Below are 13242 nucleotides of genomic sequence, written 5' to 3'. Positions count from 1 at the left end.
GTTGGGAAATAAGTCTAGTAATGGCCTATGGCATTCAATCCTATCAACAAAATACCTTTAGAACTTAAATTTCTGGGAGGCATTACCAAAGGCATCAAATTCAAGCATGTGGAAAGGCATATACTCTGAACAAGAGATCTACTTAAGAAAGGAAGATGCTACCAAATCTTCAATGGACTCTTAGTAAATATTTGGTCAGATTCGTGGATTCCTTCTTTGGAAAATTTTAAGCCAAAGTCGATCCAAGGTATGGATACAACTCACCATTCTCTTAGAGCATTGGCATTGAATTAGCCAAATGCCTTTTCATCTTCAAATTTATCAAATATCATCCATATTTACTTCACATTGAATTAGCTAAATTGTTTTCATCCAAACTATAAGTTACAGTAAATCTATTCTTCTTTTCAAATTTGAAAAGAAGTATAGCAAGTCTAAAAGTATTTTTTGACACTATTATATTATAGATATGAGATTTTATCATCTATATATGTGATATTATTATATTATAGATTGTTAGATTGTGAAAATGAAAATGAATATGATTGTTGAAGGTTATTGAAAATTATAAAAATAAAATATAAATTAATTAAAAAAATATAAATAATAAAAAATAATAATAATTTATTATTATAGAGAGTATGATGACTAATCCAATGTAGACTTTAAGTTTTGAATGATTAGCTAAAACTGAAAAAGTTACATTTTAGTCAAAATTTGAAGAATGGGATGGCCAATCCAATGCTAATGCCCTTACAGTTTTGAACCTCATAAAAAATAATCCATGGACATGGGCATGCCAAAAATGCACAACCTCTTTGATCAGGAAAGTATATCAGAAAATCAAAAAATACCGCTGCCAACAATTGCATAAGAACAAGATAGGGTCATTTGGGCTCCTAATCTCAGTGGATTTTTTTTTTTTTTTTTTGTTAAAATCACTTATCATGCTACAATAAGCTCCCAAGATCCGATGTAGCAAAATCCCATGATGTCGCTCTTCAAGCCTCTATGGAGTTTAAAAATTCATGATCGCCACAAATTACTGCTTTGGAAGATACGTTGGAACATCCTCCCAACCAAATCACGGATTAGTGAAGTAATCCCCCAGCTAGAATCTGAAGAATGTCCATTATGCAACCAAGCGAAAGAGGCCCTACTACACCTTTTCATAGAATGTCCAATCAATCGAATATTATGGCAGCAGAGCAGTTGACCCTTAAATCTAGCAAGCTTGCCCATCACTTCCAATTTTTGCAGTTATCATGTTGGACTTTATCTAGAGAAAGAGGAATGATATTATTCACAACCACACCTCCTTTTCCCTTGACAAGGCAAAGATCCAGGTAAGTTACATTTACGAGGAATATGAGGAAGCCTGCGAAGAAAAAAATATAGGAGAGAAGAAAATTGGAAACCCCCTCCAAACTTTCAAAGCTTCTCTTTTGATGCTGCAGCAAGAGATCATTTTTCAGTAGTTTCAGCAATTTGTAGGAACCAAAGTGGAGATATTTTGAAAATTAGGACGAAAAAGCTTCAAACCTCAAATCCTCTAGTAGCAGAAGCCAGTGCGGCGTTGTTAGCTTTCAATATGGCTAATAATCAAGATCTCACGATAATAGAAGGAGATGCCCAATTGGTATTTACAGCCATTGAATGCTTAGGCTCATCTCCATTTTGGAAAATTTCACCCATCATCATGGATATTCAACAAATCTCCCATCATCGACAAGTATGAAAGTTTACAAAAATTTATCGATCTCAAAATTGATGTACACACTCAGTAGCTCAATGGTCAGCAACCAATCATGTTTTTGGAAGCTTATCCTTAGATAATCTATCTAGTTGTTTCTTGTCTATTAATAGCGGAAAAGATCCACCTTAAACTTTCTATAGCAACTTTTTATTATTCTATAGAGTAATGTTACATGTACTTACAATTTTACTTACAAGACTCATTTGATTAGTTTTCTTTTAAAATTCAAATTTTAAATTTTGAATTTTATGCTTTTTAACATAACAATAACTAATATATACAGGAGTAAGTCTTTTGTAAATTTTCCTTCGGTATATTTATCATTTTCTTATTTTATAATATGCTTGATTATAAAAAAAAATGCGGATGCTCTAAATTGTTTTAAAACGTTGGATAATTTGGTAATTTTACTACACTATCCCCTTCAGCCCGATACCCTCTTCCTTTCCCATTTCAAATTCAATATTCAAGCTTCCGAATTTGGAGCCAGCAACTCACTGCGCAGCAACGCTGGGTCCGTTCCTCCGAAGCTCTGCCCGACCCGATACGCTCTTCTTTCTTCCGCTCGGAGTATTTCCGTATTGCAAGTCCCACAACGGCGCCAGTCACAGTCGAGGCACGCCGTCCGCCTAATTTATCTGAATCTCTCTCTCCTCGCGCATTCTCTCTCTCAAACCCTTCTCCCTCCACTTCAAATTCCGTTGAGCTGGTTTCTGGATTTCCCCAAATTATGCAATTGCAGAATTGTAGATTTTCGGCCATCGGTGCAAAACTGCGTGCTTGATGTTTTTCTACTGACTTTTGGGTTTTCTGGAAGTTTTTGTGCATAATCAAAATAAATAGAGAGTAGGGACCATATTCTGCATTCTATTGTTTAAACTTGTTCATGAGTCAGCTTTGTCAAGGTGCAATGTGCATCTTTCGCCGGGGTTCGACGAAGCTTTGATGATTTTGGCTGAGATGAAGCTGTGGCAGTATAATCATTTGTGCTCTGTCTTATGTATTTGCCTAGGCTGATAACAGTTTCTGCAAGATATAGAAATTGACTTTGATGGCTGAACTCTGAACTGGGAAGTAGATATCCATATATCATCCTCATGAAAATAAAAGACTAGAGCTTTTTACCCGAAGAGCTTTTTACGCGAGGCGAGGGATTCTTGTAATGGCCGGGATTGTGAAACCGCCAGGTGCGTTCGCAATTACCCCGCACAAAGTCTCTGTATGCATACTTCTTCAGATCTATGCTCCGTCCGTGCAAATCTCGCTGCCGTTCCCTTTCTCCTCCGTCGCTCAGCACAACCGCCTCGGTCTGTTCCTCTTGGCTCTCACTAAGGTACACCCCTACTCAAAAATCAATCTCACCGGGGCTTTCATTTGATATCTGATTTCAGTTCAGAGCATTCGGTAGGAGCACAGAAACTTGCAAGTGTTTAAAGTTGTTTGGTGTTGATTTTCTTTGCAGTCGTGTGACGATATTTTGGAGCCGAAACTGGATGAACTCATTAGACATTTGAGGGAAGTTTGCGGCTTGTCACATGATTGGTTTATTGATCATTTAACAAGCAGGTTATCGTCCATATCGTCACCGGATGATTTGTTTAACTTCTTTACTGATATGCGAGGTGAGTTGCTCGTCATCAGTACTGCGTCTTCTCTTTGTTTTTCCATCTGCTGCTCATTATTTTTCATGTCTTCTTCTTTTTTTTCTTCTTTTTTTTTTTTTTTTGTTTCCTTCCCTTCTTCTTCTTCTTCTTCTCCTCCTCTTGGTAATTGATTTTGGTATAAATTTTTTTAGGTATCCTTGGGGGCCCTGAATCTGGCGTTATGGAAGATGACCAGGTTATTTTGGACCCTGGTAGTAACCTGGGGATGTTTCTCCGTCGTTGTATACTTGCCTTCAATCTGCTATCGTTTGAGGTATTATGTCGCTAATTATGTCTTAAACAGTTATCGTTTTAGGACTTAAGAAATTTTACCCAATACTTTTCCTTGTTGGTTTTGTCATGGGTCTAACAATTGATCGAAAAGCCTTGTAAATGTTGGATGTCGATTTGCTTATACTCTTAACTCCTAGGAAAATAACATTCCTTGACCTTTTAGAATCTGACGGCCATGGTGACCCACTTTATCGAGACTAACCTGATAGTAGTCCTTCTCTGTTTTAGTTTTTGGTCATGGGTCTAACAATTGATCTAAAATCATTGGAAATGTTGGATATTGATTTGCTTATACTCTCAACTCCTAGGAAAATAACATTCCTTAACCTTTTAGAATCTGAAGGCCACGATGACCCACTTTATCGAGACTAACCCGATGGTAGTCCTTCTCCTTTTTTTGCAGCCCTATTTCATCTATCAACATTTAAATGCCTATACTTAATACCAAGCCAATTTTATTCTAGTCTATAGGTTGCCTCCTTCGTGATGCAAACTTGTGACATGAAACCTTACTTTGATGCCAATTCTTACAGGTTTAACAATTGATCAAAAAGCTGTAGGAGTATTAGATATTTTTTTTTAATCGGTGAAAAACGAGGGGTGCAACATGAGGACTTCGCAGGAGGTCACCCATCCTAGTACTACTCTCGTCTAAGCATGCTTAACTGTAGAGTTTTGATGGGATCTGGTGCATTAGTTCTAGTATGATCACACCCGCCCTAGGATTATTAGATATTGCTTTGGCTAAACCTTTAACTCTTATGATCATGGCAGGTTTGTTAGGATTATCAAAAGGCACCTTCTAGGCTTTGCCGCCTTTTTTAACAAAAGATGGCACTTATGTGAAGGTGGCTCCTAGCTTTGTCAGAAAGAGAGGACCAATAATTAGGGCTCCCATTCTTCTATTGTTTTATTTATACTAGTACAGGATAAGGAACAGTTGCATACATGTCCTTCTAGACAATATTAATTAAATAAACACAGAGAAAGTTAGATCATGGTGGAACTCCTATCAACTCATGGGCACCCCTAGTTTCATTTTGGCTGGGAAATTAAAAGCTTTGAAAAATGATCTAAGGAAATGGAATCTGGAAGTCTTTGGGAATATTAATGACCAGCGATTCACTCTCTCTCAAGAGCTGCAGCATATTGATGTGAAAGAAGTGGGGGGGACTCTTTCGGAGGATGAAAAAGTAAGGAAAATGGTAATAGTAGCTGAGCTGGAAAAAATCACCCTTATGGAGGAGATCTCTTAGAGACAAAAATCTCGAGCCCTTTGGTTGAAGGAAGGGGACAGGTGTACAAAGTTTTTCCATTGAGTCGCTAATTCTCATTGTAGAAACAATGCCATTGAGGTCCTACATTCGGAAGGCAGGGTTTTGACAGACAGCGTTGAGATAAAAAGTCACATTGTTCATTTTTATGACAAGCTTTTATCGGAGCAATATCAATGGAGACCCAAGGTAAACGGACTAGATTTTGATTCAATGGATCAGGCAAGTGCAGCTTGGTTGGAGAGGTCCTTTGAGGAGGAAGAGGTACTTAGTGTGCTTAGCGGGATGGCTAAATATAAAGCGCGGGGCCCCGATGGCTTTACAATGGCTTTCTTCTAAACTTGTTGGAACATTATTAAAGAGGATCTTATGTACGTTTTTCTTGAATTTCACTCTTTCATAAAATTTGAGAGAAGCCTAAATGCCACTTTCATCGCCCTTATCCCGAAAAGGGCAAGGTCGGTGGAGGTACACGATTTCCGGCCCATAAGTTTGGTAAGTGGGGTCTATAAGATCATATCAAAAGTTCTTGCGAAGCGACTAAGTGAAGTTATGGGGAAGATCATCTCGAAGTCACAAAGTGCGTTCGTTAAAGGAAGACATTTTAGACTCCGTTCTTATTGCTAATGAATGCTTGGAGTCTAGAGTTAGAAGCGGCACCCCAGGCCTCTTGTGTAAATTGGATATGGAGAAAGCATTTGATCATGTCAATTGGGATTTCTTATTGTACATTCTTGTCAGGCACGGTTTCGGGGAAAGATGGTGTCAGTGGATAAAACATTGCATCACAACCGTTAGTTTCTCCACTTTGATCAATGGTACCCCCGAAAGTTTCTTTTGCGGCTCTAGGGGTTTGCGACAAGGGGACCCTTTATCTCCTTTGTTATTCATTGTATTGATGGATGTGTTGAGTAGAATGTTGGAAGAGGTGGTGGATAGGGATTTCATCCCAGGCTTCTCGGTGGGTAGTTCCTTGAATGAAAGCTTATCAGTCGCACATCTCCTTTTCACCGATGATACGTTGATTCTATGTGACTTAGACCCCGATTAGATTCGCTCTTTGAGAGCCCTCCTTCTGTGTTTTGAAGCTGTCTCAGGCCTTAAAGTGAACTTATCAAAGTCTGAGCTAGTTCCAGTTGGCTTGGTTAACAATCTAAGTGAAGTGGCTGCCATCTTGGGTTGCAAGGTGTCACTCTTGCCTATGAAGTATTTGGGACTTCCTTTGGGGCCACCCACAAATCTAAGGCAATGTGGGATGGGATTGTTGAGAAAATTGAATGCGAATTGGCGGGTTGGAAGAGAATTTACTTGTCTAAAGGCGGCCGAATCACGCTTATTAAGAGCACACTTTCTAATCTTCCAACATACTTTTTATCTTTGTTCCCTTTACCTGCAGGGGTGGCAAATAGACTGGAAAAGATCTTCCGTGATTTCTTGTGGGGAGGGCTAGAAGATGAGAGAAAATTCCATTTGATTAAATGGGATAAAGTTTGCACCCCTTTGTCTTGCGGTGGATTGGGGATTAGAAAATTGAGAATCTTCAACAAGGCTCTACTTGGAAAGTGGCTATGGCGGTATCATAAGGAAGGGGACGCTCTTTGGAGAAGCATCATCGACATTAAATACAAGAGTATTTGGGGAGATTGGTGCTCTAATGCAGTAAGAGGGGCCTATGGGGCGGGTGTTTGGAAATTCATTCGAAACGGATGGGAAGACCTACTCGGTAATTTTAGATTTGAGGTGGGAAGGGGCACTCGCATCAGATTTTGGCATGATATCTGGTGTGGCGATGTGGCCTTGGAAAATGCTTTCCCCTCGCTTTATAGGATTGCGTCAGACAATGATGCTTCTGTGGTTGATAATATGAGCATCTCCGCAAATTCTATTCATTGGTCAGTGCGTTTTTCTAGAGCTGTATAGGACTGGGAGGTGAATGACATTGTTGATTTCTACAATGTTTTATATGCGTTGAAGGTACAAGCAGATAGGGAAGATGGACTAATATGGACACTCACCGGGAACAAGAATTTTTCAGTCCGCTCTTATTACAAGTTTTTGACGGTTCATCCCACCAATGCATTTCCTTGGAAGAGCATTTGGAGGAGCAATGCACCCCTTAAAGTTGCCTTTTTTGGCTGGTTGGCATCCCATGGGAAGATATTGACTATAGATAAACTGAAAAAGCAAGGCCTTTACTTAACCGATTGGTGATTTATGTGCAAACACAACAGCGAATCAGCAGACCACAGACCATCTACTTCTCCACTGCGATGTAGTCAAGGCTTTATGGGACGACATTTTCACTAGGCTTGGTATTGCATGGGTGATGCCCAGGAAGGTCTTGGATTATTGTCATGTTGGAGAGGGATTAGGGGCAATTGTCACATTGCAGCTGTTTGGAAGATGGTACCTCTATGTTTAATGTGGTGCACATGGAATGAAAGAAATGGCCGATGTTTTGAAAATAGGGAACACTCTCCGGATAGTTTTAGGGCCTTTTTCTATCACACTTTGTTGCTTTGGGCTTCTTCTATTGTATTGAATGGGAGGAATTTTAATGACTTTTACGCTACTTTCCGTAGCGCGTAGTTTGTAATCAGGTTTTTTTTTTTTTGTACACTTCCCATGTACTTGGGCATTGTCTTTTTATGTGGATTAATATAATTTCTTACTTATAAAAAAAAAAAGTTAAATAAACACAGGTCATTAACAATACATAAGGATATCACTTATTAAGAATAGTTCCCAAAAGAATCAAAAAGAAGGTGTTAGTAAATCCATAAAAGATGAAGGTCAGCTCTTCTATCTTTAATTAAATCAAAGGTTGTTGCTTGTTGGCCTTTAATAACAAGATGACTTATCTGTTGCCATACATCGATAGAAAACATGTCTTACTGCCTTCTGGATTCAACTCGTCAATCTGAGTGTTTTCCCCATGGATGATAATTTATGGCTCTAACAGATCATTTATTTATGCAAAGCTAAACAATTATGTGAAAAGGTGAATGGTTAATAGTTTTAGAATCTTTTGCCACTGCTATTTGCTGAATTTCTAATCCATTGATAGCACTGCTTCTGATGTTAAAGTAACATTTCCAGACACTGGTTCTTATTGACTTTGAAGATAAGAGAAGTACACAGTAAGAATAATCACCCCCCACAAACACACACAAAAAAAGGAATGATTAGGGTTGTATAACAAAAAAATTGCTACTAATGGGTTATTGACAGAAAAATGACCTAATCATTGGCAATTTCTGATAAACTTATATATGTTAATAATTGTTTCTATTGTTATTGATTAAATTGTATTGATATGCTAATTTATTCTTTTTGGATAGTTACTTAAAGCAATTTTTTAAAATTGTGATAGTTATGAAATTGTCTTTCCTTTTTTGTTTGGTTTCTAATTATTTTTTATTAATTAACAAGGGAATACATAGATAATGATACTCACTTTTCCTTGGTAGCATTCTCTTTCAGGTATCTAAAATACTAAAAAAACTTTGTCATACAGGTGGCTGCTGTTGCTTTAACTTAGGTTTTTATTGGATAAAACATAAAGTTGAATATGCTTTACTGTCTCTTTTCATTTGTAGAAAACTAAGTTCTAATTTTGAAGTGCAGGGTGTGTGCCATCTACTGACAAATATAGGGCATTACTGTAAGGAAGCCCTCTCAAGTTGTCCTTCTTATGACACAACTTGCTTAGAAGAGTCCAATAGCAATTTGGAGGCGCTTTTAGAATATGAAAACATGGACCTTGAGAATTTGGTCTTCGAAAAAGTCACGGAAGAAATTGAAGCGAGAAAAAGTGCCAGTGAAACAGTTCCTTTTCATCTTCATGCACCAAAAGCACTTTTTGGTTTGGTTGAAGGTATATATACTGAATGTCTTTCTTGACAAGCATCTGCATATGTTATAAAAGCATAGACACCCTTTTGCTTGACATTAAACCCTCCTACAAAACTAAACTTTTAAGAAAATCGAGTAGTTCGTTCTCCTAAGTTTTCTTTGAGAAGGTATGCTATAATTGAATGCATAGTAGCTAGTGAATATGCTTGTTGACTCTATAAATGATTAATTTATAACAGATGCTATAACATTAAATTTGGAAGATGTTATCTCATTTCTCCTTTTATTTTTTGGTAGATAGCATCAGGGTTGGAATCAAGGGCTTTCTTTGATAAGAATAGAGAATTGAAGTTATACACATTCCTCTTGATTCTCTTTTGCTTAGCAAAGAAACTATCTCAGCATGCTTTTTGGGATTGAAGTTTTTTAGTTCTTTCCAAGTCTTCCTCTTGTATGGAAGAACATAACTGCTGCTAGAAATGATGGAAAAGTCTTCATTTCAATTTGCGTCAACTCTATAGTTTTGCATTTGAAATGGTAATATTTCTTTTGAGTGGCAAGTTATACAAGAACCAAGTGGGTCTTGAACTGATGATTCACTTTTACACTATTGTTTGAGGGAAGTAGGTGCTATTTAAGCTAGAGCTCATTCACAATGATTGATTTTGTTATATCCTGCAGAGACAGTGACATTGACAAGCATATAAGTATTGTTAATTCTTTTTCTTTTAATCTTTTTGGAAAGAAATTGTTTTCTTTGTATTGAAGATGATAAATAATATTGGGATGCCTCTATGTCAGAGCTTTTGGTCTTTTGTAATGGTTCTCATCAATGGAACAGAGTTTTACTAGAGTTGTTCATGCTTGGGAAATTGAAGAAGTTCCTGCATTTCTTATATTCTATGAGTGTTGGTAGCAACGCAGGGGATGGGATGCTTTGGAGGTCCAAGGGGAGAAAAATGTTTACAGTTTGTTCTTATTACAAGCTTTGGCATCATAGAGTCATATTTCTTTTCCTTGGAAGTGGTGTCGAGTGCTTTCCAAAGTAGCTTTATTCATTTAGACTGCCTCTCTTGAGAAAGCTTGACTATGGACAATTTGAGGAATCGTGGTCTCATTATAATGGATGGTGGTACTTGTGTAAGAAGAATGGTGAATGTGTGGATCAATTACTTTTCCATTGTGAGGTGGTCAATGGGCGTTATGGGATGAGTTTCTTAGTAGAACTGGCATTGCTTGGGTGATACCTTCGAGGGTGATGGTCTTCACAGTTGTTCTCAGGTGGTTGCGGTTTGGAGGATGATTCTTTTGTGCCTTATATGTGTATCTGGATGGAAAGGAATGATTGGTGTTTTGAAGAGAGGGAGCACACGTTGGAGGAACTTTGAAATCCTTTTGTGCACACCTTATTGCTTTGGTTTTCTGCCATTGTGCTCAATGGAACTAGCGTTCATGATTTTCTGTTTTCTTTTAAAGGTTCCTAGAATGTATTTAGGCCTTAATTCCACATTTATTGCACTTATTCCTAAGTGCATATAAAGGATTTTTGTACCTAGTCTCGTGGGAAGTATATACAAAATTATATGCAAAGTCTTAGCCAATAGGATAAAAGTAGCGATGGAGAAGGTTATACCCAAGGCCCAAAATGCATTAATTAGGAGGAGATAGATCTTAGACTTGGTCCTAATTGCCAAGGAAAGCCTGGATAGTAGACTTCGGTCAAGGATCTAGGTGTATTATGTAAAATTGAAATAAAGAAGGCTTATGATCTTCTCAATTTTGATTTTCAATTGTATATGTTGAGGTTTTGTGACCTTGGAAAATAAAGATGTGAGTGGATAGTGCACTTTATCTCTTCAATGCGTCGCCTTGTCTAGATAAATGGTACACCCTCAAGTTACTTCAAAACTCTTGCAACCTGACAGGGGGACCCTTTATCCCCCTTACTCTTTTTGGTGGCCATGGAGGCTTTGAGTTGGATGCTATATGTTACCGTGTAAAGGAACATGGTTGTGCTGTTTGTGTGTTATAGTTTTTTTTTTTTTTTTTTTTTTTTTAAGCAGAGGACACATTTCTTTTCTTTGGGGCTAGTCTATAGCACTTCCGCCATTGACTGTGTCTGTTTTTATGTTTGGTCCTTTTGGGGCTTTATATAGGGTTGGAAAATTAACTTGGTTAAATTGAAATTAGTCCCTCTTGGTGATGTGGAATATTTTGGAGGTTTGGCTCATGTCCTTGGTTTTAGGGTTGTCCTTCACCTTGAAGTTCTTGGATCTTCAGTTAGAGGAGTCATACAAGGAGAGGATGGTATCCTTGAGATGATGGAATGGTGATTAGTCTGTTAGACGTGTCCCTATTGTAACACCTCCTTCTCGTAGGAATACTACTGAAATGTTAAACTTGTGCAGGTCTTGCTTTAGCGATTGTTTTGAAACTGTTTTTTTTTTTAATTTTTTAATTTTTTATCCCAGGGACAAGTTAAAAAAAATGATCCAAGGGACCACTACAATAATTTTCTCATAGATCTTATACTTTTTTTTATATGTATCATAGATCTAAATTAACCATCTGTTAAATTGCTATAATAGGTTGTGCTATAGTATGCTAGTCTAGATGAGGTGTCCCCAAGAGCATTAGCATTGATGTAGCCAAATGTAAATCAAACCAAAATTTAGCTAAGAACCCCATATTGTTTACATTGGAAGAGGCAAAGACAAATTTTTTGCTTACAAGTTACAATAATTCTACATATTTGTATAGTTACTGTTTCCCATCCATTGAATAATTTATGTTAATTTCTCTCTCCTCCTACTTAGACTTTCTCTCTCTCTCTCTCTCTCTAAGGCAAATGTTTTGCTTACAAGGCACATTTATGTTAATTTAATTATAATTTTTTATTTAATAATTTAATTTTATTATAATTTGATTATTAATTAGCACATATGATAAGTAGAATTGCAAAATATGAAAAAATAAATAGAAAAAAGTATTATTATTACTAAATTAATAATATTTTAATATTATTTTGGTTAATAGATGGATAATTCAATGTGGGAATCTTTCTTGAATGGAATAGGCAAAAGGCAAAACATGTGATTTTAGCCAAATTTTAGCTTTGCCTTGCCTATTCCAATGCTAATACTCAAAGTAATACAATTAACCATCTGCCTACCTGCGGACATGAAAGAAGTATGCCCTTCACCTCATATTTTGCTTGCTTAAATTTGGTGTCCTAGTGAGACTTGATGTTTTATGCTGAGAAGTACAATGTTAATCATATAAAAAACTAAGCATGCAGATATTGAGGTTCTTGTTGATGTGAAACCCAAACAAGGGGACAAAGATAGAGAGGCTTCTCCATATGTGTGTCCTCCAAACGATACATTACGAGATTTTGAGCCCAATTGTGGGATATTCCTAAGATCAAACTGGCAGATACAAGGATACTTACAAGAGCAGGCTGATGCAATTGAAAAGTAATTGATGCTTTGACACTTTTTATCTAAATTAAAGTTTCGCACATGAATTTATGAAATTGGACCTTAGGTTTTACTGAGACTCGTTAATATTCTTCTGGCAGGAATGGAAGCTCTGTCTCTTTAAATGCTTTTGAACTTATTTTAAGTCGGCTTCATAAATTGGCACCTGAGCTGCATCGTGTAATTTAGTATTCCTTCTTCATTTTAATGCTTTTATTGTTTGGTATTTTGTAATTTTGCTTTCTTCACTTTTTTTTCTTTACCTTTAAATCGGGGGGGGGGGGGGGGGGGGGGGGGGGGGGGGGGGGGGGGGGGGGGGGGGGGGGGTTTCTGCCCTCTGCCTCCGTTAAAATAATATATTGGAACTATAATTCCCCCACAAAAACCCAAATACTTTTGTATCTTATAATAATAAAAGCCCAAAAAAACCCTCTTCCACGCCTAAAAAGTTTTTGAAAAATTCCTATCTATAATCTTAAAATAACCCTAGCCCCTCAAAATCTTACAATTCTCCTATCTTCAGCAAAGGTCTTAAAAATTCTTTAGTTTACAAAAAGTTCAAATTCAAAATAATCCCTTAACTCTAAGAAACTTGAAAAAACTGGCAAGTCCTTTTGAAAAATATAATTAAAAAATACATAGAGATTTTTTAATAAAACTACAAAGTTTAGCCTGAATCTTTAATAAAACTGTGACCTTATTAACTCAAAAGTTTGACCACAAAATGTTTCTAAATGCCAAAAGATGCAATTTTCTCAAACCAATGGTCAATATATGATTTATTCTCTATTTATTCTTATTTTCTTCAACCTTTTTCTTAATCTTCTCCACGATCATAATTTCAAATTGAAATATATATATATTTTTTTTTGTTGAAGAGAGAATAAAAATTTGTAACTCATGATCTGTTACAACCATGACATACCTTAAGCATCTTTAGG

At 36.9% G+C, this 13242-nt stretch overlaps 1 protein-coding gene and 1 pseudogene across 3 annotated transcripts in view; one reads left to right on the top strand and one right to left on the bottom strand.

Annotated features, from left to right (window-relative positions):
- Positions 1–2200: 2200 nt before the first annotated feature.
- LOC121252434 (anaphase-promoting complex subunit 5) overlaps positions 2201–13242 on the top strand; it is a 29738-nt gene continuing 18696 nt past the window's right edge. The window contains exons 1-7 of one of the 3 annotated variants that reach the window (XM_041152060.1): positions 2201–2657; positions 2804–3089; positions 3219–3378; positions 3552–3673; positions 8595–8844; positions 12121–12298; positions 12403–12481. In XM_041152060.1, the coding sequence (XP_041007994.1) occupies positions 2919–3089; positions 3219–3378; positions 3552–3673; positions 8595–8844; positions 12121–12298; positions 12403–12481 (960 nt within the window). In that variant the 5' untranslated portion in view covers positions 2201–2657; positions 2804–2918. Of the gene's footprint in view, positions 3090–3218; positions 3379–3551; positions 3674–4243; positions 4396–8594; positions 8845–12120; positions 12299–12402; positions 12482–13242 lie in introns of those variants that run through there. The other 2 variants (XM_041152059.1, XM_041152061.1) reach the window with 2 other exon arrangements.
- Positions 4291–4409, bottom strand: LOC121253712 (annotated as a pseudogene).

Source organism: Juglans microcarpa x Juglans regia, chromosome 2S (assembly GCF_004785595.1).
Source record: "Juglans microcarpa x Juglans regia isolate MS1-56 chromosome 2S, Jm3101_v1.0, whole genome shotgun sequence".
NCBI classification, from domain to species: Eukaryota; Viridiplantae; Streptophyta; class Magnoliopsida; order Fagales; family Juglandaceae; genus Juglans; species Juglans microcarpa x Juglans regia.
Note: the sequence above shows the minus strand (reverse complement) of the source record. Positions and strands in the feature narration are given on the sequence as shown.